Genomic DNA, 24,981 nt, shown 5'->3' on the forward strand with positions numbered 1-24,981 from the left:
TTTAAACTTCTGGAAGTCTTTATTTTTATGAACACAGCTTTTATTACAATAAAAATGTATATTTTCTTTATAATATAATAATTACACTTTATAAAAATATTGTTTGCCATGATAACTTTACACACAATCACACAGCCAAAACTCTAACATTATTGTAGCAGGTAGCCTTTAACAAAGGTATACCATTATATACTAGAATACTATTTTAGTATTGTCCACTCAGATAAACACTATAGTCTATAAACCAATCATCCAAAGCACGCTTAGAAATATGTTCCACTAAAACCAATGAGATTTACTTCCAAATAAAAATGTTCAGGACCAGGATGCAAGCCTGCCATCAGTAATATGCAGAAGTCTTTAATCTCAGTGGGGCTTTTGAGTAAGCACACAAGATTTCAGTTAAAAGTGAAAATCATTTCTTAGAGTACAGAACGGTATTTGCAAGCAAACATGATCCAAACAGCACATGCTGATTCAGGATATGTGAATACTCTGACACGAACAGCAAGCCGCACTTGGTCCCCTCTACAGCACACTATTTCTTCACAGAAAGGAGACCTATTTGAAGAAACATAAACATGAATAACCACTGTCATTCACTTGTTATATCTGACTGATTACATTTTAAAAATGGTGAGGATAGTAGTCACTACAGAAATGGTTAACCATTAAGTTTTTCTTCTCATACCATAAGTTTGACATTCCAATTAATAGCCTAATTCTCCTAAGTTATTACTATGAATGAAGTCATACCAAGCATACTTAGGTTTTTATGGCCTGTCAATAATATCGTATCAGCCACAACATTTTGTCATAGCAATTGACTAGCAGCTGACTTATCGCCTAATAATTATCAACTGACCAGAAATGGATTTTAATCTGGACCTAGAATCAAAAGTGGTCAGGAGTATACAACTAACATCCTTCAGTTACACATATAAAAATGAACAATTCTATACTTCAAATCAGAATGACGAAATGGAGCCTCAAATGTTCATCAAAGATAACTGAATGATCAAATTACTTCTCTTTTGTTTCTGCTTGCTGAAGTTGCAGGAATATATAACCTCATTCTTAAGTTTCATGCTATGTTATGCTACTTTTCTCTTGCAAGTCAATAATGTTAACTTTTTTCTGTTTTGTCTGAACTAATACTGAATCTTATAGATTTGGCCTTATAGAAAATACATACAACTGTTTGTATCCGATATTTCTATTATTGCCTGTAACAATACACTGTAAAAAAACCCCGGTGATATAGAGGGGGAAGTTTTACCGAAGACATGCAGCAAATGCTCTCCTTGCATTTTTGTACACAAAGTGGATGGGAAATCCTTTGAATGTATGACCATCGGGTACTGCTCTCCTGATGGCATCTTGAAACTCTTCATTTCCTGAAGAAATGCTTGTGGTACGTTCAAGTTCATATGCTGCCAAGGCTGGTGACAAGAGGTAAGATAGCTGGTCATCCCAGACTGTTGCAAGACCAAGGTCCTGTATGTTGAATCACATAAATAAAGAAGAGAGGATAATTAGGATCAAAGGACTTACAACAGTTAACATTCATGATGAATTAAAAGGAGAAAGAATATGTTCAGTTAGAGAATTTTAGAAATTAAAGATAGGACAGGAGGTACCACAATTATCACAAAATTGCATCTTTAATCAGAATGCCACTAATATGTATTCAGAATATCATTACTACATAGGAGGACTTAAAAAAAGCTCTGCCTCCTAATTGACAAAAGAATTGCTAACTTTGTTGGGATGTATTTACATGAAGGAACAAGGGAAGAGTCACAAGTACAAAATAACCTTTGCACCAACTGAAAGTATAGATCAGCCTTACCCAGCCTGGTGCCCTCCTGAACTTTCGGACTACAACTCCCAGCATTCCTTGCCATTAGCCATGCTGTTTGGGGCTGATGGGAGTCCAAAGTCTCTGGAGGGCACTCTGGAAAAGGCTGGTCTAGACAGACTCCAGTGGATTTCTTCTCCTCTACAGGTTTGGATTTTTTTTAAGTAACAAGGTTGAATAAAAGCTACAAGTGACAGTACAGAAGGCAAAAAAATTGCAGTATGCATCGTCTCCATTTGCTCACTTCAACCAGGATTCATTCAACAATGGAAGCAAGCCAAATAGAAGCACTGACAAATAGAGGAGGAAGGAGAGAACAAGTTAATGGGGAAAATACTGCTTCTAATCATTACTCCTTATCCTACACAAATAAGCTTCTGCCACTTAAAACCAGCATTACACTTCTGAATTTTCAAGGATGAAGCATTCTGCCCAACAGGCTAGCTTTTCATATGGAGGGCTAGTTTATGTGAAAGACATGATTACCCACCTTCAGTCTCAAGGGCTGCTGTACAGGAACTTTACTCCCTGCTTTTTCAGCATACTGAATCAACCTTAAGCTATCAACTTGTATCCACTACAAGAAAATATGTGTCTAACTAGGAGTTATAAAGGAACATTTGATTTACTAAAAAGATAATTGGAAATGAGGAGCCAGAATAGATGTATTGTTTTTAAATGCTGTTCCTCAGCAAGCAGAGTGCTTTGGTTTACTGGGCACAGTAAATATTATGGGTAGTATCCTATTTGGTACCAGTGCTAATGTAAATTACATTGTACTAGCATAAGCTATCTCTAGCACAACACCAATAGTGCTTGCTGGTGTGATGGGTTTTCTGGAGAAAACAGTATGGGCGTTGTGCTAAAGGCAGACTACACCAATGCAACATAATTTATGTTAGCGCTAGTGCTGAATAGGATACTGCCTTAAGATATAATCTTTTTAAAATCTTGCATTACCCTGTTCAGAGATAGTGCAAATATTCCACTTTTTTCCAGCTATGCCTCTTTAAGATACTGGCAGGAGGGTGGGTGGGAATCTGATTATGTGAAAATTAGTATAACAACATTCCTGTGGGTATGAAAAGTAAATAAAAACTTAATGAAGCAATGCTTAGTAGTGTACGTAAAATTAAGAGATGTGATGACCTAGAGCAATTGAGGCTATGGTATGCTTTTACAGAGGTTTTTTGTTGTTCAAGTTCTCATGGCTGAGATAATTTAAGATAATTATATGAATCAATTTAAATGCATCCTGAAGTTTCTGATGACTAAACACATTTTTCATTTCCTACCCTAGTGGGTAATCCAGCATAGTAGCATTTGCCTGCAGTACAATCTCAGATGTGTACTTCACTGTCCTGTAGGGAAAAGGCAGTGTTTAGCTTTTCCTTCCTAACCCCCATTCTCTAAACTGAGTCTTGTGGCTCTTTTGAATAACCTACTAAACACTTCCCATTAATATCAATTAGCTGGTGCTACAGTCATTCATTGGCAGCTGTCCTTGTTATATTCCTATGCAGAATTGTTGACTAGAATTTATCTTAATTTTTATTTTTAAAAACCATAAAGAATGAACTATGAATCAGATTTACTCTAGCTACTCAAGAACATTAATTCCTTGATAAGTTCTCTCCAACTGATCTAGTTAACTACCATGCTATACCAGGATACTACAGCATAGTTTCAATCTCTCCTTACTGTGGCTATGGTCCAACACTTCTTTTACTCATACAGTTTTAAATATTGGAAAGTACAAATAGGATTTGAAGGTGACACAAAATAGGTAAGTTACATATATCCTACAATAGACATCTTGAAAAAGTATTAATAGAGAAATTAAAGGCAAAAAGCAAAGATAGGAGTAGTCTAAAATACTAAGAAGTGTCTAAGAAGTTCAGATATAAGCTTAAATCCAGTCTCATGCAAGCAGACCTCTGCTTGCTCTCCTCTCCCCTGCAGCTCCCTAAATCTGCTCCACAAGTCCTCCAACAGTCTGCAGCCAATGTGGGGAGGGGAGAAATCATTCCCTTATCAGATGACCACGGTTGGATATAACCCATACTAGTTCTGAACAAAGTACAGTAGGAATAGGAGCCAAACGTCAAATAAATATATGCTAAGTCTTAAGTAAATATTATAAAAAGTTTACAGGTAAATCAAAGGCTGAGAAGGAAACTAGCTGCTTTCAGTCGATACAAAGTGATGTACCAATACAAAACTAGCATTTAATTGAGGTGCGGATAGTGGTTCTGCACTTGCTTTGGACACTGCAAAGACCTGACAAAACGCAGGCCCCTTTTGAACATTTAACTTGATAGCATAAGCCAATGGTAAATACCCTGAACAGCAAAAGAAGGATCTATGTGACTCACTATATCTTTAGACTGGCTTTCTTGACAACTTGAACCTCTTTATTTAAATAGGTAAACAACAAGCCCCAACATATATAAAAACAGGTAAACAACAAGCACACAAACATATAATGACATGTACCTTCCTGTGTTCTACCACTAATATCCTAAGCTGTAACTCTAGTTCATTGCTTGCTACTGCAGCATCTATTGTGGAAGCACAGAGAGGAGGAAAAGGTGGAAGTGCCGTTGTGGCCCCTGGAGAACACACAGATTTGATTGCTTCTCCACTCATTGGTTTCCATTTGGATTCATCATGCAAGTCGAAGGAACAGACTTCTACAGCATCAGAAGGCTGGCAGTTTGCCAAAAACTTTTGATGATTGAAGACACATCCTATTGTTCGGTAAGGATACAGTGGCTTCGGCTGTTCAACAATTGGAGGGTCATCAGGCTTAATAGGATTGTGGATGTACCTGAAGGTTAATAGATATGCTTTAAGAAATTATTTTACATTTTAATTTAAATTAAGGCCCCAAAATAAACACTTCCAATATACTTTTTATACGTTCATCAAATGAACATATAAAAAGAAACAAAACATGCTATCAAAATTAAGGAAAAATACATAATTGCACATTAGCTATAACTAGGACTTTATTTTTTAAAAGGGTATTATGAGATAAGAACATAAGAACAGCCCTGCTGGATCAGACCAGATCAGATCTAGTCCAGCACTCTGTTCACACAGTTGACCAGGAACCCACAAGCAGGACATGAGCACAACAGCACCCTCCCACCCATGTTCCCCAGCAACTGGTGTACATAGGCTCACTGCCTCTGATACAGGAGGTAGCACATAGACATCAAGACTAGTAGCCAATGATAGCCTTTTCCTCCAGGTCCAACCCCCTTTTAAAGCCATCCAGATTGGTGGCCATCACTACATTCTGTGGTAGCGAATTCCTTAGTTTAACTATGCACTGTGTAAAGAAGTACTTCCTTTTATCTGTCCTGAATCTCCCACCAATCAGCTTCATAGGATGACCCTGGGTTCTAGTATTCTGAGAGAGGGAGAAAAATGCCTCCCTAGCCACATTCTCTACTCCATGCATAATTTTGTAGACCTCTATCATATCTCCCTTTACCCTCCATTTTTCCAAGCTAAACAATCCCAGCTGTTGTAACCTTCTCTCATAGGGGAGATACTCCATCCCCTTGTTCATTTTAGTTGCCCTTTTCTGCACTTTTTCCAGCAGTACAATATCCTTTTTACGTGTGTTGACCAGAACTGTACACAGTATTCCAAGTGTGGTTGCACAATAGATTTGTATAAGGGCAGTATGGTATTGGCAGTTTTATTCTCAATTCCTTTTCTAATTATGCCTAACATGGAGTTTGCCTGTTTTACAGCAACAGCACACTGGGTCAACATTTTCATTGAGCTGTCCACCACAACCTCAAGATCTCTTTCTTGGTCAGTCACTGCTAGCTCAGATCCCATCAGGTTATACTTGGTTGAGATTTTTTGCCCTACGTGCATCACTTTACACTTGCTGACATTGAACTGTATTTGCCATTTAGATGCCCATTTTCCCAGTTTGGAGAGAACCTTTTGGAGCTCTTCACAATCCCTTTTTGTTTTAACCACCCTAAATAATTTGGTGTCATTGGCAAACCTGGCTACTCCTCTGCTCTCAACTAATTCCAGATCATTTATGAACAGGCTGAAAAGCATTGGTACTAATACAGATCCCTGTGGGACCCCACTGTTTACATCTCTCCATTGGAAGAATGTCCCCTTCATGGATCACTGCCTTGTTGTGGCGAAGGGGCTTGCGTAACTCAGTGAAGCCATAAGTTATGCCGTGCAGGGCCACCCAAGACAGACAGGTCATGGCAGAGAGTTCTGACAAAATGTGGTCCACTGGAGAAGGAAATGGCAACCCACTCCAGTATTCTTGCCAAGAAAACCCCATGGAATGTATCACAAGGCTAAAAGATATGACGCCGGAAGATGAGCCCCTCAGGTCGGAAGGTGTCCAATATACTACCGGGGAAGAGCAGAGGGTATTTCCAAGTAGCGCCAGAAAGAGTGAAGCGGCTGGGCCAAAGCCGAAAGGACATTCAGCTGTGGATGTGTCTGGTGGTGAAAAGAAAATCCGATGCTGTAAAGAACAATATCGTTTAGGAACCTGGAATGTCAGATCAATGAATCAAGGTAAGCTGGAGGTGGTCAAACATGAGATGGCAAGATTGAACATCGACATCTTGGGAATCAGCGAACTCAAATGGACAAGCATGGGTGAATTTAATTCAGGTGACCATCATATCTACTACTGTGGGCAAGAATCCCTTAGAAGAAATGGAGTAGCACTCATAGTCAACAAAAGGGTGGGAAAAGCAGTACTGGGGTACAATCTCAAAAAATGATAGAATGATTTCAGTACGAATCCAAGGCAAACCATTCAACATCACAGTAATTCAAGTGTATGCCCCAACCACTGATGCCGAAGAAGCTGAGGTTGATCAGTTCTATGAAGACCTACAACACCTTCTAGAACTAACACCAAAAAAAGATGTCCTCTTCATCATAGGGGATTGGAATGCTAAAGTAGGAAGTCAAGAAATCACCGGGATAACAGGCAAGCATGGCCTTGGTGTACCAAATGAAGCAGGACAAAGGCTAATAGAGTTTTGCCAAGAGAACACGCTGATCATAGCAAACACGATTTTCCAACAGCACAAGAGGCGACTCTACACATGGACATCACCAGATGGTCAATATCGAAATCAGATTGATTATGTCCTTTGCAGCCAAAGATGGAGAAGCTCTATACAGTCAGTCAAAACAAGACCTGGAGCTGACTGTGGCTCAGATCATGAGCTGCTTCTTGCAAAATTTCAGCTTCAATTGAAGAACGTAGGGGAAACCACTAAACCATTCAGGTATGACCTCAATCATATCCCTTATGAATATACAGTGGAGGTGAGGAATAGATTTAAGGGATTAGACCTGATAGACAGAGTGCCTGAGGAACTATGGACGGAGGTCCATAACATTGTTCAGGAGGCAGCAACTCAATCCATCCCCAAGAAAAAGAAATGCAAGAAAGCAAAGTGGCTGTCTGATGAGGCTTTCCAAGTAGCTGAGGAAAGAAGGGAAGCGAAAAGCAAGGGAGAAAGGGGAAGATCTATCCAACTGAATGCAGAGTTCCAGAGAATAGCAAGGAGAGACAAGAAGGCCTTCTTTAATGAACAATGCAAAGAAATCGAGGAAAACAACAGAATGGGAAAGACTAGAGATCTCTTCAAGAAAATCGGAGATCTCAAGGGAACGTTTTGTGCAAAGATGGGCATGATAAAGGACAAAGAAGGCAGGGACCTAACAGAAGCAGATGAGATTAAGAAGAGGTGGAAAGAATACACAGAAGAACTATACAGGAAAGATCTGAATGTCTCTGATAGCCATGATAGTGCGGTCACTGAACTTGAGCCGGACATCCTCGAGAGTGAAGTCAAGTGGGCCTTAGGAAGCATTAGTAACAACAAAGCTAGCGGAGATGACAGTATTCCAGCTGAGCTATTTAAAATCCTACAAGATGATGCTGTGAAAGTGCTGCACTCAATATGCCAACACATTTGGAACACTCAACAGTGGCCACAAGACTGGAAAAGGTCAGTTTACATTCCAATTCCAAAGAAGGGCAACGCCAAAGAGTGTTCAAACTACCGTACAATTGCGCTCATTTCACATGCCAGCAAGGTTATGCTCAAAATCCTACAAGCTAGGCTTCAGCAGTATGCGAACCATGAACTACCAGAAGTACAAGCTGGGTTTCGAAGAGGCAGAGGAACTAGAGATCAAATCGCCAACGTTCGCTGGATCATGGAGAAAGCAAAAGAATTCCAGAAAAACGTTTATTTCTGCTTCATTGACTACGCTAAAGCCTTTGATTGTGTGGATCACAACAAACTGTGGCAACTTCTGAAAGAGATTGGGGTGCCAGACCACCTTACCTGTCTCCTGAGAAACCTGTACGAGGGTCAAGAAGCAACAGTAAGAACCAGACATGGAACAACCAATTGGTTCAAAATTGGGAAAGGAGTACGACAAGGCTGCATATTGTCGCCCTGGTTATTTAACTTATATGCAGAGTACATTATGAGAAACGCCGGGTTGGATGAATCACAGTTCGGAATTAAGATTGCTGGGAGAATTATCAACAACCTCAGATACGCAGATGATACCACCCTAATGGCAGAAAGCGAAGAGGATCTCAAGAACCTCTTGTTGAGGGTGAAAGAGGAGAGTGCAAAAGCTGGTTTGAAACTCAACATTAAAAAAACTAAGATCATGGCATCTGGCCCCATCACTTCCTGGCATATGGGAGGGGAAGAAATGGAAGCTGTGACAGATTTTATTTTCTTGGGCTCCAAGATCACCACAGACGGTGACTGTAGCCATGAAATTAAAAGACGCTTGCTCCTTGGGAGGAAAGCTATGGCAAACCTAGGCAGCATAGTAAGAAGCAGGGACATCACCTTGCCGACAAAGGTCTGTCTAATCAAAGCTATGGTTTTCCCAGTAGTAACGTACGGCTGTGAGAGCTGGACTATAAGGAAGGCTGAGCGCCGAAGAATTGATGCTTTCGAACTGTGGTGCTGGAGAAGACTCTTACGAGTCCCCTGGACTGCAAGGAGGTCAAATCAGTGCATCCTAAAGGAAATCAACCCTGGCTGCTCATTGGAAGGACAGATACTGAAGCTGAAGCTCAAATATTTTGGCCACCTAATGCGAAGAGAAAACTCTCTGGAAAAGACCCTGATGCTGGGAAAGACTGAAGGCAAAAGGAGAAGGGGACGGCAGAGGATGAGATGGCTAGATAGCATCACTGATGCAATGAATATGGACTTGAGCACGCTCCGGGAGAGAGCGGAGGACAGGAAGGCCTGGCGTGCTATGGTCCATGGGGTCATGAAGAGTCGGACACGACTGAACAACTGAACAACAACAATTGGAAGAATTTACCATTTATTCCAACTCTCCACTTTCTGTTCTTTAACCAGTTACTGATCCATAAGAGGACCTGTCCCCATATTCCATGACTGGTAAGTTTGCTCAGGTGTCTTTGGTGAGGGACTTTGTCAAAAGCCTTATGGACGTAATGCTAAGTCACAGTGTTACATCTGAGCATTCTTAGAAGTTGCTATAATTGTATTATAAAATCTGTTTACTTACCTATGTCCTGTTAAACTCTCCCAGAAAGTGATTATTCCATCAATCCCGTAAGTCATTACCCATGTGTGAGGAACACCTTTAGCTTTTGTTCCTACACAAACAAAAGCTTCCAGCCCAAATCCCAGTAGAAGACTGCACAAAAGGTTAGCATGATCTTCACAGTCACCCTGAACAGGAGGATATATAAAATATATAACATGACTTCATACAGAAAAAGGTAAGGTATCTGTTTAAGATTAATGACATCCATTAAGATTTAATAAGTAATGGCAACAACCCCAGTTTTATAGATTAAAAAAAGCAAAGCAGAAGAATGCTCTGCTTTAAGTTCATGACCTAAATGTTATCAAATACCAAGTATCTTAGTGTAAACATTATTGAATATGCAGGTGGAATGTGCAAGTTTAAGAATCCTGGAGATCTTTAGCCTTAGGAGCCATCTCCTAGAAGCCAACATTTCACAGCTTTATACAGAAAGTGTACACTAGGACTTATTCCTGCTCTTACCTAGCACTACTAGAGAAAGCTGTGTGTTAAAATCTACTTGAGCAACACTTTGGAAATTACAATTTGCATCTACAGTTTAAACAAGCTACATAAAGGACTTTCAAATGGTGGTCACTGGATCACTCCATCAATATATGTACATGCTGAAGTGCAGGATTTCTAGATACAAGCCATCACCTTTAAAAATGCTTTAAACCATTTTGAATTTCAGTTAACATGTTCTCTTAAGAAATGGTATGTCCTAATAAGCGAATACCTTGTTTCTACACAGAAAAGCCAAAAGGGTACACCACTGTTCTTGTTTACTGTTTCCTCCGCCAATGATAGGGGCTTTTTCATAACCAAGCACACTGACAAATCTTGCAGCTTGTCTGGGTGTGTCTAGAAGCCGGCCTGCTCGAAGAGGCCTGACATATGAACAAACTGGTCTGTTTATCCCATTTTCATCCTGAATATAAAATATATATTAAGAGGCAGTTAATGTTTTTCAGGTGTATGTGAGAAAATACATATATGTCACTGAAATACATCTATGTCTCAATATGAAATGGAACTAATAAGTAGTAACAGCAAAACTGCAGATGCCCCAACAACCTTAGTGGAAGAGAGTTGAACTTTGTTGAAATAGATGAGTAGTTGTCAGCATATCATGCACAGTTCTTTGGATTGCTAAAATTAGTGTTTGTCAACAGTTTTCAGTACCTTTGGTTTTTTCCCCGTCAATTTAAACAACGTGAGGAAAGTACATGCAATTGTCTTTAAATTTTTACAAGTATTGCAATAAAAACTTCTACATAATATAACACTTCAATCACATTAAGTGTGCTTTGATTTCCCCCCTCAAATATTTCAGGTCAAATACTTGTGCTGTGCTGGGACAAAAAATTAACCTGAGGTACTTTTTTAAAAGCTTTGTTGTTTAAAGGTAAAGGTAAAGGTGTCCCCAACCAGTCGTGTCCGACTCTAGGGTGCGGTGCTCATCCCCGTTTCTAAGCCGAAGAGCCAGCGCTGTCCGAAGACGCTTCCGTGGTCATGTGGCCGGCATGACTGAACACCGAGGTGCATGGAACGCTGTTACCTTTCCCGCTGAGGTGGTACCTATTTATCTACTTGCAATTTCTTGCTTTCGAACTGCTAGGTTGGCAGAAGCTGGGACTGAAGACGGGAGCTCACTCCGTCACGCAGCACTCGGATAAACATGCTAAATTTGATCATTCTCTGTAGGAGGTGTGGGAAAGTTGTGGCCCTCCTCTGTTTTGGCCTACAACTCTAATCATTTCTCACCACTGACTATGCTAGCTAGGGCTGATAAGTTATAAGACCTAGTTGTAAGCCAAAACACCTGGAGGGGCACAACTTGCCTACCTCTGCTCAAGAGCATCAGAACATTTTCCAGTGCAAACTGAAAATTTCCTGATGCAAGTGACCCAATGCAAATTAGCTTAATTTGCATTGGAAAATTTTCCAGAAATTTCTCCAATTCAAAATTTCCCAGAAAACCCACATCACTGAGAGCAGCTCTTTGAGGCGATGGGGAAGAGAAGTCAGCAAAAATTACCGCACTGCCCCTTTCTTCCAATGTGAGCGGGAACTCTTTAGCTCAAGTCCAGATCCAACCTAGTGATTATTATTAAGAAAGAAGTACATTGCGATATGGACTAGGAATCAAGGGACAGGAAACTATGCTGATCACATCTTAGCAATGCTCCACTGGAAGCCCTGTCCCAGAAGCGGCTCTTCCCTTCTAATGTGTTTTCTGAATTATTGAAATCTATTTTACAAAAGGAACCAGATTTCCACGGGCCTTTATTCTCAAAATTCTCTAAACACAATACCCTGAAGTTATGATTTGGGGACTTAGCCAATTTAAAGCACGTGTTTATCTGGATCATGGTCAATTAGTATAAGCGAACAGGAAACAGGGAGTAAGTGTTTCAAAGTAGTAAAATTAAAATGACAGACTTATAAGGTAGCATATTCTGTAGAAATAAAACTAAACTGTCTGACAAGACACAGATCAAAACATACCACTTCCCACCAATGAATATAATATAGGGTTGTACAGAAAACCAGTACATTTGGGTTTGTAGCTTTTTGTCCACAACTTATTTCTACAGCGAGAATCAAGAAAATTGACAAACCTGTGCAAAAATTTTTACCAGTCTTGTGTTGTGCGAAATCCTGATCTGTAGGTATTCTCTCCACCACTGCTTAGCATACACAAGAAACAAACGTTCTTTTTCTGCTGTTTTCTGGCGTTCTAAAGTAAACTGCGGTTAAAAAACCCCAATGAACATGTATTGTGCTATGTTCTTCATACATAGTTCTTTAGTTTGATTCTCCATTAAGCAATATTTGCCAGGCTAAATCACAACCAAACACTCAAGAAGAAATTACAGCAACTCTTAATATTCAGTCTATGTGTTACATGTCTTACTGACTCAACTTTTAACTGCTTAGGTAAAATTGCACCTGCATCATAAAGAATAAGCTTCCTTTATTACTAAGACACAATTGTGCCTGAATAATTAAAGCTGAGATACAAGAATGCTTACAGCTTGATTCACAGATGATGTCCCACTACTGAATGAGGAGAACAGAGACCATTACACTACGTCAATCTAGTACTGCCAGTAATATGTTACTTAGGATTACTGGGTTCAGAGGAGTGAATAGTGTGTGCTATGCACTCAGTGGGAATTCTGTGTTGTCTTTCTGAATCTATGCCCTGCAACTTCTCAACAAGTTGCACTTGAGACTCAAGAAACTTGGAGGAATTTGAGAAGTGGCCTCTGATGCAGTATGAGAGCCTGAAATTTATGTAAGTGAAATAAGAACATTCAAAGGGCCCTGCTAGATCAGACCAAAGGCTTATCCAGTCTAGCATTTTATTTCCCATGCTAGCCAACCAGAAATATCCCAGGGCATTCACAGGAGTGCTTCAGTGTAGCTAAAAGGTACTCTTTAGCTTCTGGTTGTTGTTTTCCATAAAACCCAATATAGAGTTAGTTCTTTGAGACTATTCCAATGCTATTATTGGCTTTGACTAAAATTAAAATGTGTTCTGGCATGTTTTCTTCCTAACAGAATAATCAGAAACTTACAAATTAAATCCTTGCATTGAAGCAACAATCTGCAGCAATCTCCCTGGACATTATTTTAAAAAGTAGACTGATTTCAAGAGCGCTGAACAAGGGGCTTTGTGACTTATGTTCTATGTGTATGGATGATACAAATCAAGAGGGCTAGAAGAGACAAGATGATAATGAAGTTCAACACTACCCCAAGATAGGTTCCAACACATACGAGATTTAGAAGAGTAGATCTACCTAATCCAGAACACCATAGTCCTCTGCATGTGTTATACTATGTGATTACTGAGGAGCATGGCTGAAGCTTCCCCCAGGATAAAGATTTGTGCGCTTAGGTTTTCCCACTACAGATCTCAATGACTAACATGTTGACAACTGGGGCAGAGGGAGCCACATGACTTAAGGGTGGTGGTGCTGGCTAGCAGTGAGACCCCTTGTTGCTTACTCGTTCAGTTGCTTCCAACTCTTTGTGACTTCATGGACCAGCCCATGCCAGAGCTTCCTGTCGGCTGTCGCCACACCCAGCTCCCCCAAGGTTGAGTCCTTCACCTCCAGATTATCATCTATCCATCTTGCCCTTGGTTGGCCCCTCTTCCTTGTGCCTTCCACTTTCCCTAGCATCAGCATCTTCTCCAAGGTATCCTGCCTTCTCATTATGTGGCCAAAGTACTTCAGTTTTGCCTTTAATATCATTCCCTCAAGTGAGCAGTCTGGCTTTATTTCCTGGAGGATGGACTGGTTTGATCTTCTTGCAGTCCAAGGTACTCTCAGAATTTTCCTCCAATACCACAGTTCAAAAGCATCTATCTTCCTTCCTCCCTTACTCCCCAGTAATCACATGAGGACCCCTTCATACATATGAAGACTAGGGTGCCAAAAAGATCAGAAGCAAAGGAGACTTGAAGAAATAATCCTAGGTGACTCAAGCAAGTAAGCCATGCCATAGTAGTAATACAGCACAGTAATTGTGTTTTAATGCATTGTTTTATTATTGTTTTAAACAAGTTTTATTTATTCCACTAGAGCAGCCTTCTCCAACCTGGTGCCCGCCAAATGTTTTGGCCTACAACTCCCATCAGCCCCAGCCAGTATGGCCAATGGTCAGGAATGCTGAGAGTTATAGTCCAAAACATCTGGAGGGCACCAGGTTGGGGAAAGCCACTCTAGAGGGCTTGGTAATACTAAAATTACAACGTGCCCTAATAGCAATTGTAATTCATTGCAGTAAGTAGAACCAGGGAGACATATAAAACAGCGGTTGGAGAGTGCCCTCTGGTGCCAGTCTTGATTGTCAGCATAATAAGCACAAGCGTCAGGGCAATACAAAAAACCATTTGCTTCCCACAAAGCTACACACTTTATTCCAGACGTATCCCTCCCGAATGGAGTGCATTAACCAAGAACAAGGGCTCATGATGCATCCTTCCCAACTAAATGATGCTATTAGCCAGGTCTTAAAATGGTAATGTTAATGAGAGACAGAATTAGGTGAACAGCAAGACAGCACAGATGAAGCGCAGACATGCTTTTGTTGTGAAAGAGGTGAAGATATTTTGACTGACAGTACACAATCATTCACAGTACAATAGTACCAACTCCCACAGAAAGTTCAGGTGGCATTTTAGGAAGAAAAATGTGAATAAAACCCCATTCCAAGAATATATAATGTTTGCTCTGATCATTTCCCAAACCAAACAGCATGAACAATACTGGCACTTTCTTATTCCATTTTTCATGACATCAGTCTTGATTAATCAGGGAAAAAAAAGCAGTATTTCATGACAGATTGCAATAAAAAACAAATTACATGTCCTATTGTTTGGAATATTAAACCAATCTGAATTGCAGTAATACTAATGTTATTTAACATAACACATAACGGAGTACATACATAAATTGGGACTTACTTGAGTATTAACTATTTCCTGAGAAAGTGTCTTATTTAGCTTTGGGTACATTTCAAGTTTGATGTTAAGTACTCCAACAGAAACCTTTGATTCTGTACCTTTAAACCAAAATATATAGCTTGTTAAGAAAATAACTAGATATTTTAATAGATCAGGCATCCAAAGAGCACACAAAAGATGATGACCATATATTATTTATATTTAAACAAAGTTCAGGAGACATTGGATTGTCTCTAGTGCTGGCCATCTGCCAGAGGAAAGGAAAGAGTTGTCGGAATGGATTTTCACTCTCCCTTATAGCTCCTTGTACCCCCTGCCCCAATCTGCTCTGGAGGGTTGGGCGATGCTATGGAGTAGATTTGGGGGGCTGGGGGGGATGCAAGGGGGAAGTCCTGTTGCATGAGTAGAAGTCTGCTCATGTTACTGATTTAACCCATATACTCTGACATAATTGCCTTCTTTTGTAGCCTATGAGCCAGTTTTACCAAAGCAACAGTTTAAGCTGTATTAGGTCAATATGAACTACTCGAAATGAGCAAAAGAAAAAAAAAAAGGTGGGGGGAGAAATTCCACAAGTCAGGCTGAAGATTCCTTCACTATGAAGACAGCAGACTGAAGGAAAGATCAAGGGAGGAAAAAAGTTTTGAAGTTGTACCCAGAAGTGTCACTCTGTTCCCTCTGCCATGACTAAACTTTATGACAGTGCTTTGGGGAATCTACTTCCATAAAGTAAATGGAAATCTTTACTGTTCCCATCTCCTTTTTGAGCCTTTCTCAATGACATTATTTTCGATACTGTTAAAATAGTTTTTAAACTTACCTACACCCAGAAGTTCAACAGCAACATTTGTTATCCTGTTCTCTGCACTAAGGACAGACCTCCACTCTAAGAAATAGGATGCTGCTAACGTGGTCTCACCAGATGTGTCTGTTTTGATCAAGACAATATGTACTGGATCACATATTGATAGCATAGTAGTTGCATCCACCATTTTACTTCCTTCACCTGACAATGATACATCAAAATAACATAAACGAGAAATTCCAGTTAAAAGCATTGCCATTACACATCTGTAGAGACTAGATTAAAGATCCCAAAGAGTCACAGTTGGTCATTACATAAGAAAGTATTACCATGACACTTCCACTGAAACAACAACAATACCAACCGATCAGAGCTCACTTATGTCCAGGAAAAACAGCCTCGGTGGTAGTAGTGGTGGTAGATTTTGAGTGGAAAAAACAGCCAGAGCGGAAAGGGTTAGTCACCTCATTCCTTCTTGCCCTCCTCTGCTCAAAATCGCTACTTCACAAGGTTGCACTTCATGAAAAACAAAAAACTGGGGCTTTGCTACAGACATCTCCCTGTGGGTAGCAATTGCAATGGGATCCAAGACAGTGGAGCAGCACCTATCAGTGGGCTGCAAGTTCTCAGAATGTGTTAAGGAGCCAGATATCCTAAGTGGTCCTCCATGAAGTCTGCAGGAGCACATTAGGCATGTGTAAGATTCAGATTACAATCGATCAGTTTCCTGCTCAATTAACCTCTGTTCTTTCAACAGATGTTTACTTTGGGCAGAATTTCTCAAATGTTTTAAAAATAAGTCTACCTGAACAACTTACTGCACAATCCTATATGTGTCTATTCGGAATGAAGACCCACTGATTTCTATAAGGCTTGCTCCAAAGTAAGTGGGTATAGGGTTGCAGCCTCAGATGCTGCCAGATGGGCTTTTATAGCATCATCGCCCTGCCTCATTCACATAATTGTATAAGGGGTCCAGACGAGATTGTCTTCTACCTGTAACCCTCCTGTGTTTTCCCACTGCTTCTTCAATCTTTTTTCTTTCTGCAGAAAATCCATTAAGGAGAAAAAGATGGAATTGCTTCACAGTGCCTTCTGATGGTAGCGCTAGGAGCCCTCCATCTTGAAGCACTGGGTCTGTGGCACTGTACCTTGAGCCACAAACCCAGCCGTTGCTTCTGCAGGTGAGCACATTGAATCCACACAAATTGCTGCATGTATGCAGCCTGCTGCTATATGTATAAGGATCTGCGGATTGGGACATTTATCCAACACAAGCATTAGAAGAGGGTCAAGAACAAGGGTGTGATAGAAAAGCCCATTTTTAATCAATTTTTAAGACAAAACTGCTGTATAATACCAGACTAACACCATAAGATCAGGCTGACACAATAACGACAGGCTGTAGTTGATGTCCTGATACTTGTCCATATCATTTTCAACCTCACCAATAGCAGCTCTCACTCCCACATGGTGGGAAAAGCAAAGTGAGAGCATGTGCACTCTCAGATGTCAGGTGACATGACAAGCATCTTGAAGTGTGTGAGCAAACACTCATTTTGCAAACCTCAGGCAGTTTTGAACTACCATACACAAATTATTTGCATCATTCACCTCCAAGGCCAGGCATACAGATTGGTAAAGTAACTCATAGCCAGGAAAACGGGTGGATTTTGACACAAGGTAGAGTCTGCATAGCTCTGAGACCCTGCCACGAAATTCTGCATGTTAAAATTTGGGGGGGAGGCTATCATATTACTGATTACAAATAAACTGTATTTTCAACATTCCTAAAAAACAACTCAATACTGATTTTTCGACTATAAACTTCCTTACCTAAGGTATCCTTATATACTTCAAGTAGAAAGCCATCACTGAAGTCTGGTTCACAGGCACATGGGACAGGTTTAGAGCGGAAACGTTGGTTTCGAAAATGTAAGCAGAGAGTGAAGGTAGAACAAATTTGACCAGGTAAAGGCTCAGGTTCCTGCAGATGTTCCAGAAAAGCTTTTCCACCCAAAACCTGAATGTAAAGATACCTTCGTGTTGGGTCAATATTTGCTGCAAAATGTAGCAATAAATATGAAAGGGTTACACACGGTTTGAAACAAATTCAATTAATAACAATAAGGTTTTAGTGGGGGGAAAATTCCATTTCAAAATAGGTTTTAGAAACACTGCTTAGCAGATGTGCTTTAAAATGTTTACCTAGCATTCATTGCAAACATTTTCTTTTCCTACTGATCAGTCTTTTCCTACTGATTCCTTACAACAAAGAAGAAAATAAATATGTCTGCAGGTTCATCTATTGTAAATGTATTACAGGATCATCAGTTAAGACCAACTTCTCTAGGGATACACATCTATATACCAGGGGAAACATCAACGCTGTCCACAAAAGGGCATTCAAAACAGAGAAAAGAGGGATAAAGACACCTCACGGAATAAAACTATCTTAGGGTGCAATCCCATGCATGTTTAGACAGAGAAAAGGCCTTCAACTCCCAGCATGCCCCAGCCAGCATTGCTGGCTGGGGCATGCTGGGAGTTGAAGGCCTTTTCTCTGTCTAAACATGCATAGGATTGCACTCTTAATTATACAATGTTTGTTATTACTTGCTTTAAAAAATATCTTTAAAAAGTTCAAAGCAGTAGGTAAAATCCTAAAGATAATGTATAACATACTTTTTTTCAACACTGCTGGATGTCTGTCAACAAAATGTGTAGAGGGTTTTGGAGTCGAAGTCATTTCCCTGTTGTTTGTATCCTAGGATTGCATTAAGATAAAATTAAGGAAAACCATCAAATCAGATTCTCTTAAAATCCTTTCATTGTGTGTGTGTGTGTGTGTGTGCGCGCACACGCGCGCGTGCGTGCGTGTTGGGGGAGCAGCAGGGGGAGAATGCAAGAAATACATTCTGTTCTCTTCTATCCAAGGGCACTTGACACAAGCATAAAGACACAAAGGGCTCATGGCACAGGGAACTATGGTCATTTGAGAGTTCTAGGTAATATTTAGCTATAGCAAACATGTAGCTTAAAAATACAAATTTGTAATAACTACATTTCCCTGGCTAGTACAATGAAGGTACATTTTAAAAACAAAGAAGTGACCCTAGGACTTTTGTAGTGCAGAGACTATGCAGCCATTACTGCAAAGGTCATTTAATGAAAACTATCTGAAATGGACAGAGCCATCCTAAGCTGAGAGATCCACTGTGCAGGAGCTCTGCCATGGTAGCCCCAGCAGCCTCATGTGGCCATAGAAATTACACTGGCAGTAACCAACCTGGAGCCAGCACACAGAACAAGCCCGCAGCCTGTCGAACAACAACACTAGCCAATGAGAGACTACCATGTACCGCACCCCCCCCCCTCCTGTCAGCAGCACCACCAACCCACGTACGCTGCCCAGACAGCCAAAAGGCTTGGGGGATTAGCAGTAAGCTAGCCGATAGCAGTGCTGCTTGTTATTGCAGCAACACACAATACCCGGACATTGCTGGTTAAAATCCCATGTGGAGCCCTATTCCAGCCACTTTTTTTTTTTTTTTGCTGGGCACACAACCCCCCAAGAAACCACAAATCCCATGAAAGGCACACAGTCCTCCCATTCACACACCACTACAAAGCACATTATCTCCCCTGGTACTACACTGCCCATGTCCCGGAAACAGGACGAGGGTAGGAGGCACCACATAGGACTATACCCACATTGGACAGCACCATCCATCACTATGAAGGGAAAGCCTCTAGCACCTCTTTATAGGCAATTTTAAGGCAATGGTCATATCAGGCATATCAAAGAGGCATAGCTAAAAAGGCTGTCTGAACTAAAGTTTGCTCTTAACCTATTAATGGCAGGCAGCTTGGCCTGAGGAAAAGAGAACATTATGAAGAAAAAAATCTCGTTAAATAAGGTTCATGTCCTAGACAGGTCTAAACCACAGAGAACAAGTTGGAAAATTTCTATATAACTGTAGAAGTAACAAGATGTCAGCAAATATGAATAAATAGGAAGAGATGGAATTAAAGGAGTACAGTAAGTAATCACTTCACATATTATGTTCAAGTGTAAAACTATAAAAGTAAAGAGAAAATATTGGGTGGGGTCCTTTCCTGCAGGGAGTACTGCTAGCAGAAAGCTATGCTGGTAATGTATGCACTATACTTTGTCTTCTCTTTTCCAGTTTTAACCTTTGTCAAATACCATGGTATCAGTTTCTTTCTATAATTGTCTTAAATACATTTCTTTGTTAATAAATGTTTGAAAACATAGTCTATGAGCATTTGTTTATGAAGTCTGTGAATGACTCAGCCCTCCTCAGCATCAGAAAAAACATCTTTCCGAACTCAATCAGGAAATAAGAGCCTGCCATGAGTAAACAGGAGGTCTGCTTCAATTTCTTATCCTCTAAAAAAATTATTACATACTGCCCATGCCCATCCCACTTCAGGGGCATTGCCACTGCCAGGTGTCCCATAAATGTCTATTCATGTCCAGCAGTGCTCAGGGCTGCTATTACAGCCAGGTTGGCTGCGTGGAACATCTCACAGAGAAGCAGAGAAAGCTTAACCAACTCCATTTTGAAGCCACCCACCCCATCACAAACTGCACTCACGGAACACAGGAGAATGGGAGGTCTGGAAACCCCCATCCACAGATGTGCAAAAACCCTACAAGGCAGTACTGACAGAACACACCTGGACAGTCAGGATCTCCACTACCACCACCACCCTTGATGGCACTGAGCATCAAGGAGCAGCAGCAGCATCTTATCACAAGTGCCCAGACTTGATCCTCACCCGCATAATCTGCCCAACCTGAAATGCTCAGCAGGAGAACCAGGGAGATAGAGAACCATGAGTCTGAGGATAAAGATGGGGCAAGTACATCCCTGCCTTCAATTATCTTCCTGCTCTGCAGAAGCCTCCTCTAAGCACACAGACTGCATTTTCTCCTCCACAGCACTCCCCTGTTCAGATTCCCCACCTCCCTCAGAGTTAGTCATTGCTGCCATGTTGGTGACTTTGTCTTGTGCGGCCTCCAACTCAGGTACATCCAGGCCATCATCTGTCTCCTGCATGTCAAGATTCTCCTCCTGGCTAATCACCAGATGTCTGGGAGACAGCATTAGGTGGGGCAATGCCACCACCTTGAGTGGTAGTGTTGGGTGATGGATGGATAGGGGAGGTAACTGGTTCATCTGCAGAGGTGGGCATTTGTATATCTTGACTGCACTCCTGGGTATGCTGACTTGTAGGGGCTCTAAACATAGTGGTATTAGCAGAGCATATGGCCCTTATGTGGTGAGGAGCAATTTTCTTTTTTTTGCAAAGTCCCCCTTTCTGAGTGCAGAGTGCAGAGTGCACACTGTGTGGTGCAGCATGTAATTTCCATCATCAGAGTTTCTTCTTAGGAGCTCAAAATGTGCTCAGCATGAGGCTAGAGAAATATGGCCTCATGCTGCACAACCAATTGCCTCAGGTACGGTCTGCCTGTGTGGGGTTTATATAGTGGCAGTGTTGTACTGCAGGTGGTTGCTGGGTTATGCTGCATCCAGGGCTCCATTGTTTCCAGGTGGGCATGACAGGTGGGTTTTTTCCCTCCTATTGAATTGGCCAGATGTAACTTTAAATGTTCAGTGTGGGTGTGTTTTTGGAACTGAATGATTTCTGTTGCCATGTTTGTGCTCTCCGTTGACGGCTTGCTCTACTCCTGTTTCAGCCCCTCTGCCAGCACCTAGTGGCGGAGGGGATCCGCAGGCAGAGACCAGTGGAGGGCACTTTCCACTCGGGGAGAGGATACCTTTTCCTCATCTTAATCTCCTCCAGCCAGCAAATTCACAAATTAGAATTATACAGTTACTCATTTCAGAAACATGAAATCACACAATGTACATTTTTTTAATCATTGTGCATTACAGTGAAACCAATCATAAGTGATTTCACATGCTTACGCTATGCCATGAATATTTCGTATCACTCCAGAGAATTTTCTTCAAATTATACTCACAGTTACAAAGTTAAGTTCTTTAATAACATCATCAATTATTCCTCGCCGTATTAGGGCTTTCATTAGCTCTTCTTCAGATAGCTGCTGATGCTGAGGTGCCAGTTCTTCACGTATGGTCTCAGCAAGAACTTCCCGGATTCTACTGTGGACATCCATCTATACAAAAATGTTTCTGTTAAAGCATGAGGTACATGTCCTGAATTGTATTTTGTCCAACCTTGAATGAGATGGTTCCAAAAAGAGACCCATTTTTATTATCCTTTAATGAATACTCTCTCAGTAGAAACATAACATGCCTTAAATGGAAACTGTGCCTGGATAAGTGGTAGATTAACGTCTATTTATTACACTTAGGCTGCAGTGCTACACATACTAATTTGTTGGGAATACATTCCATTGAAATAAGTTGGCATTATTTCCAAGTAAACATGCACAGGATTGCACTGCCAATAATATAGGATCTCAGCTACAAATACATACCAATATTTTAAGCAGGGGTGGGCAACCTTTTCGGAACTGAGGGCTCCATTCCCACATGAGAAAGTGGTCAGGGCACATACTGCTAAAGCCAAGTGTGGAGGGGCCCAAAACAAAGAACCCTTTTCTCTTTCTTTTCTCTCTCTCACTCTTCATTCCTTCCTCTTCTATTCATACTCTCTCTTTCTCACTCCCCCACCCCCACCCATTCACACAGCCTCCGCACCCCCAGCTATCCCGAAGCAGCCAAAAAGCAATGCAGAAACAGCAATCTTGGCTGAACTGGGATCGCTAAGCATTAAAGTCTCCTGTCCCTGCACCAGAAATAGAAGCACTGAAACAGTGATCCCTGCTGCATAGCTGAAGACTGATGAGTGGGGGAAAGTGGGCAGGACTCTCCAGGGCTCCATGGACTGAATGGAAAGCTGTCAAGGGCCACATGCATCTCATGTGTTATCCACCTGAATTTTTTAAAAAACAATTTTGAACCAATAGCATCCAGCTCAATAATGATTTACTGCTGCTTTTAAACAAAATACCACTTATACACTGTGTCTCCAACTCCAAATTGAATTGTTACTCTATCTCAACAAAACCTATTTCCAGATTCAGCACTTAGCATAATGTTGGCATTAAATAAATGTAAAATAGCAGTAGTCCAACAAAACTTCAGTTTTTACAATTATTCTGATCAAGATTTACTTCTTGTTCCTCAGGGAGAGCACAAAATCCTAACATGAGAGCCAACTTCAACAGCTCTCAACTCTTCCCTAGTTGCCTCATTTTCAAAAGTACATACAATTTCCCTGGAAATAAATGCTATTGAATTCAGTGGGATTTACTTTGAAAACAAGATCAGGCTGCCACACTTGTAATCCATAGCCCAGATGCTATTTATAATGGCACACATACGAGTACTGTAGAGAACAAGGAGACATAAATTTGTACGTTTGTAATTGGGAATAAGCTCTTAGCACTGTGTTTGTAATTTTAACTACAGTTTGCCACAATACTTGCAATTATAGTATCGTTCCAAACAAGTTCCTCCCCAGCATCTATTCTATTAATAGTTTGATTTTCAAGTACTAACAGTAATATATGGCAACACTTGGTAAACCAGATCTCAGTCTACTTCTTTTCTAATCTCTGCTAAAATAACTATGTGTATTCTAGAGCAGTGCACATACCTGGAAGGTTATATTTCAGACCACTTATAATTTTTACATGCCAGTTATTCCCCAAGTGTGTATTAGACACACCAGGGGCGCAATCCTATAGTGACAGTAGGCCACCTCTGAACTCAGAGGCAGCAGACCATCCAATGCAGGGCAGGTGGAGCACAGAGGGTATCCTTTCCGCTGTGCTCCGGCCACCCTGCATTTGTGGCTAGGCAGCCTATTTGGGCTGTCTAGCCTGGGACGTTGCAGTGGGCGGGTGGGGAGGAGGCTGGACAGCGCATAGAAAGCATTGTAATGATGTTTCCCCGGTTTCCTCTCCTCCCCTGGGAATGCTGGGGCAGGGAGTGCAATTCCCAGAAACTGAAAAATCCTGTGGCCATGTAGACACTGTCTAGCAGCCATAGGATTTGCTACCTTAGATATTTGTATTTTGTTTGGGAACCAGTACTGATTCTGACAAACAAAAACGTTTGTCTCATGAAATGCTGCTGCCAGGACCAGTTAGTGACAGTCTAGAATGATATGCTTGGGCCACCTTTGACTCACTGTTGAGGCCTGAACCCTCTGTTGGAAATCGCTGTTCTATGGCTGAACATATCCCAGCATAAGTGAGATGCTTTCAGATCAGAGCATTTGATACTTTCTGAGGTACATTTATAATTACAGTAAGAGTTGCAGAGACTGACAATTTATTGCACAGAATCATAGGGTTGGAAGGGACCTACAAGACCATCATGTCCAACCCCCTACTCAGTGCAGGAAGCCTGATTCCCAGGCAGTCTCCCATCCAAGTACTAACTAGGGCTGACATATTGTCCTAAATCAGTTGTGTCCCCAACCTGGTGCCCTCTACATGTCTTGGCCTACAACACACCTCCAGCTGGGTTGCTGTCTAACACATCTGGAGGCCACAAGGTTGGGGAAGGCTTACTTATGTATACATAACTGCGTTATGAATTCATGGGTTGGTTGGTTGCTTTGTTCTAGTCAACAGGGAAGCAACCTAAGAAAATTCCATTTCATCTCATCGTCACTTCATCTAAGAAATCAAGCCTATGGTTCAGCATGTTTCACTAAAACAAGCGAAGGACCTTTCTTCACCATTAAAAACAACCAGAAGAGAGTTGTTACGACTCCATGCCTTAAGTCTGCAGCTCCAGCAGCTCTCTCCGGAGCACAACTATCAAGATCTTCATTCTACTAATGGCCACAAATAGCACACAGGGACATTATATACGGCTCTATGTTATTATAGAATTCGGCTGGCTTTGCCTCACGAAGAGCCCTCACCTTGGTCAGCTGCTGGTGAATGATTTGCTTCAGTTCCGAGGCTTTCTCTGGAGCCAAAGCCATGGTTGGCGGTGGGGGGAGGCGGCGGCCACTACAGTATCTTAGGGGGCGCGGGAAGCAGCGGGGCGCTAACTCAGCGGAACCTCTCGAGAAGAAGCGAGAAATTTTGATACGGGGGGCGATCCCTGCCTGCGCCTCCCGCTCGCTCACCCGCCTGTGCTCTTCCTCCGCCCTTGTCAAGCACCCATTGGC

The 24,981-nt window shown here is 41.3% G+C and overlaps 1 protein-coding gene across 3 annotated transcripts; it reads right to left on the reverse strand.

The window, feature by feature from the left end:
• On the reverse strand, positions 1 to 24,965 carry CEP76 (centrosomal protein 76). Of its 3 annotated transcripts, XR_014790157.1 has the most exons (13): positions 24,730 to 24,965; positions 21,785 to 21,940; positions 18,454 to 18,535; positions 17,605 to 17,829; positions 15,784 to 15,969; positions 14,964 to 15,061; positions 12,106 to 12,234; positions 10,221 to 10,412; positions 9,458 to 9,624; positions 4,358 to 4,691; positions 3,157 to 3,222; positions 1,280 to 1,497; positions 1 to 561 (listed from the first exon to the last, which is right to left on the reverse strand). XR_014790157.1 is itself a non-coding variant. In XM_084849888.1 (12 exons), exons 1-12 carry the CDS (start codon positions 24,790 to 24,792, stop codon positions 423 to 425), a joined length of 1,989 nt encoding a protein of 662 aa, XP_084706014.1. In that variant the 5' UTR covers positions 24,793 to 24,965; the 3' UTR covers positions 1 to 422. The 3 variants fall into 3 exon arrangements, 2 of the variants coding, with proteins under 2 accessions (XP_084706014.1, XP_084706015.1); XM_084849888.1 differs by lacking the exon at positions 3,157 to 3,222; XM_084849889.1 differs by lacking the exon at positions 3,157 to 3,222 and having other exon boundaries at positions 21,785 to 21,956; positions 24,730 to 24,947.
• Between the last annotated feature and the right edge of the window lie 16 nt (positions 24,966 to 24,981).

Source organism: Heloderma suspectum, chromosome 4 (assembly GCF_057233095.1).
Source record: "Heloderma suspectum isolate Gila_16-S chromosome 4, 16-S_ref, whole genome shotgun sequence".
In the NCBI taxonomy this organism is placed as follows: domain Eukaryota; kingdom Metazoa; phylum Chordata; class Lepidosauria; order Squamata; family Helodermatidae; genus Heloderma; species Heloderma suspectum.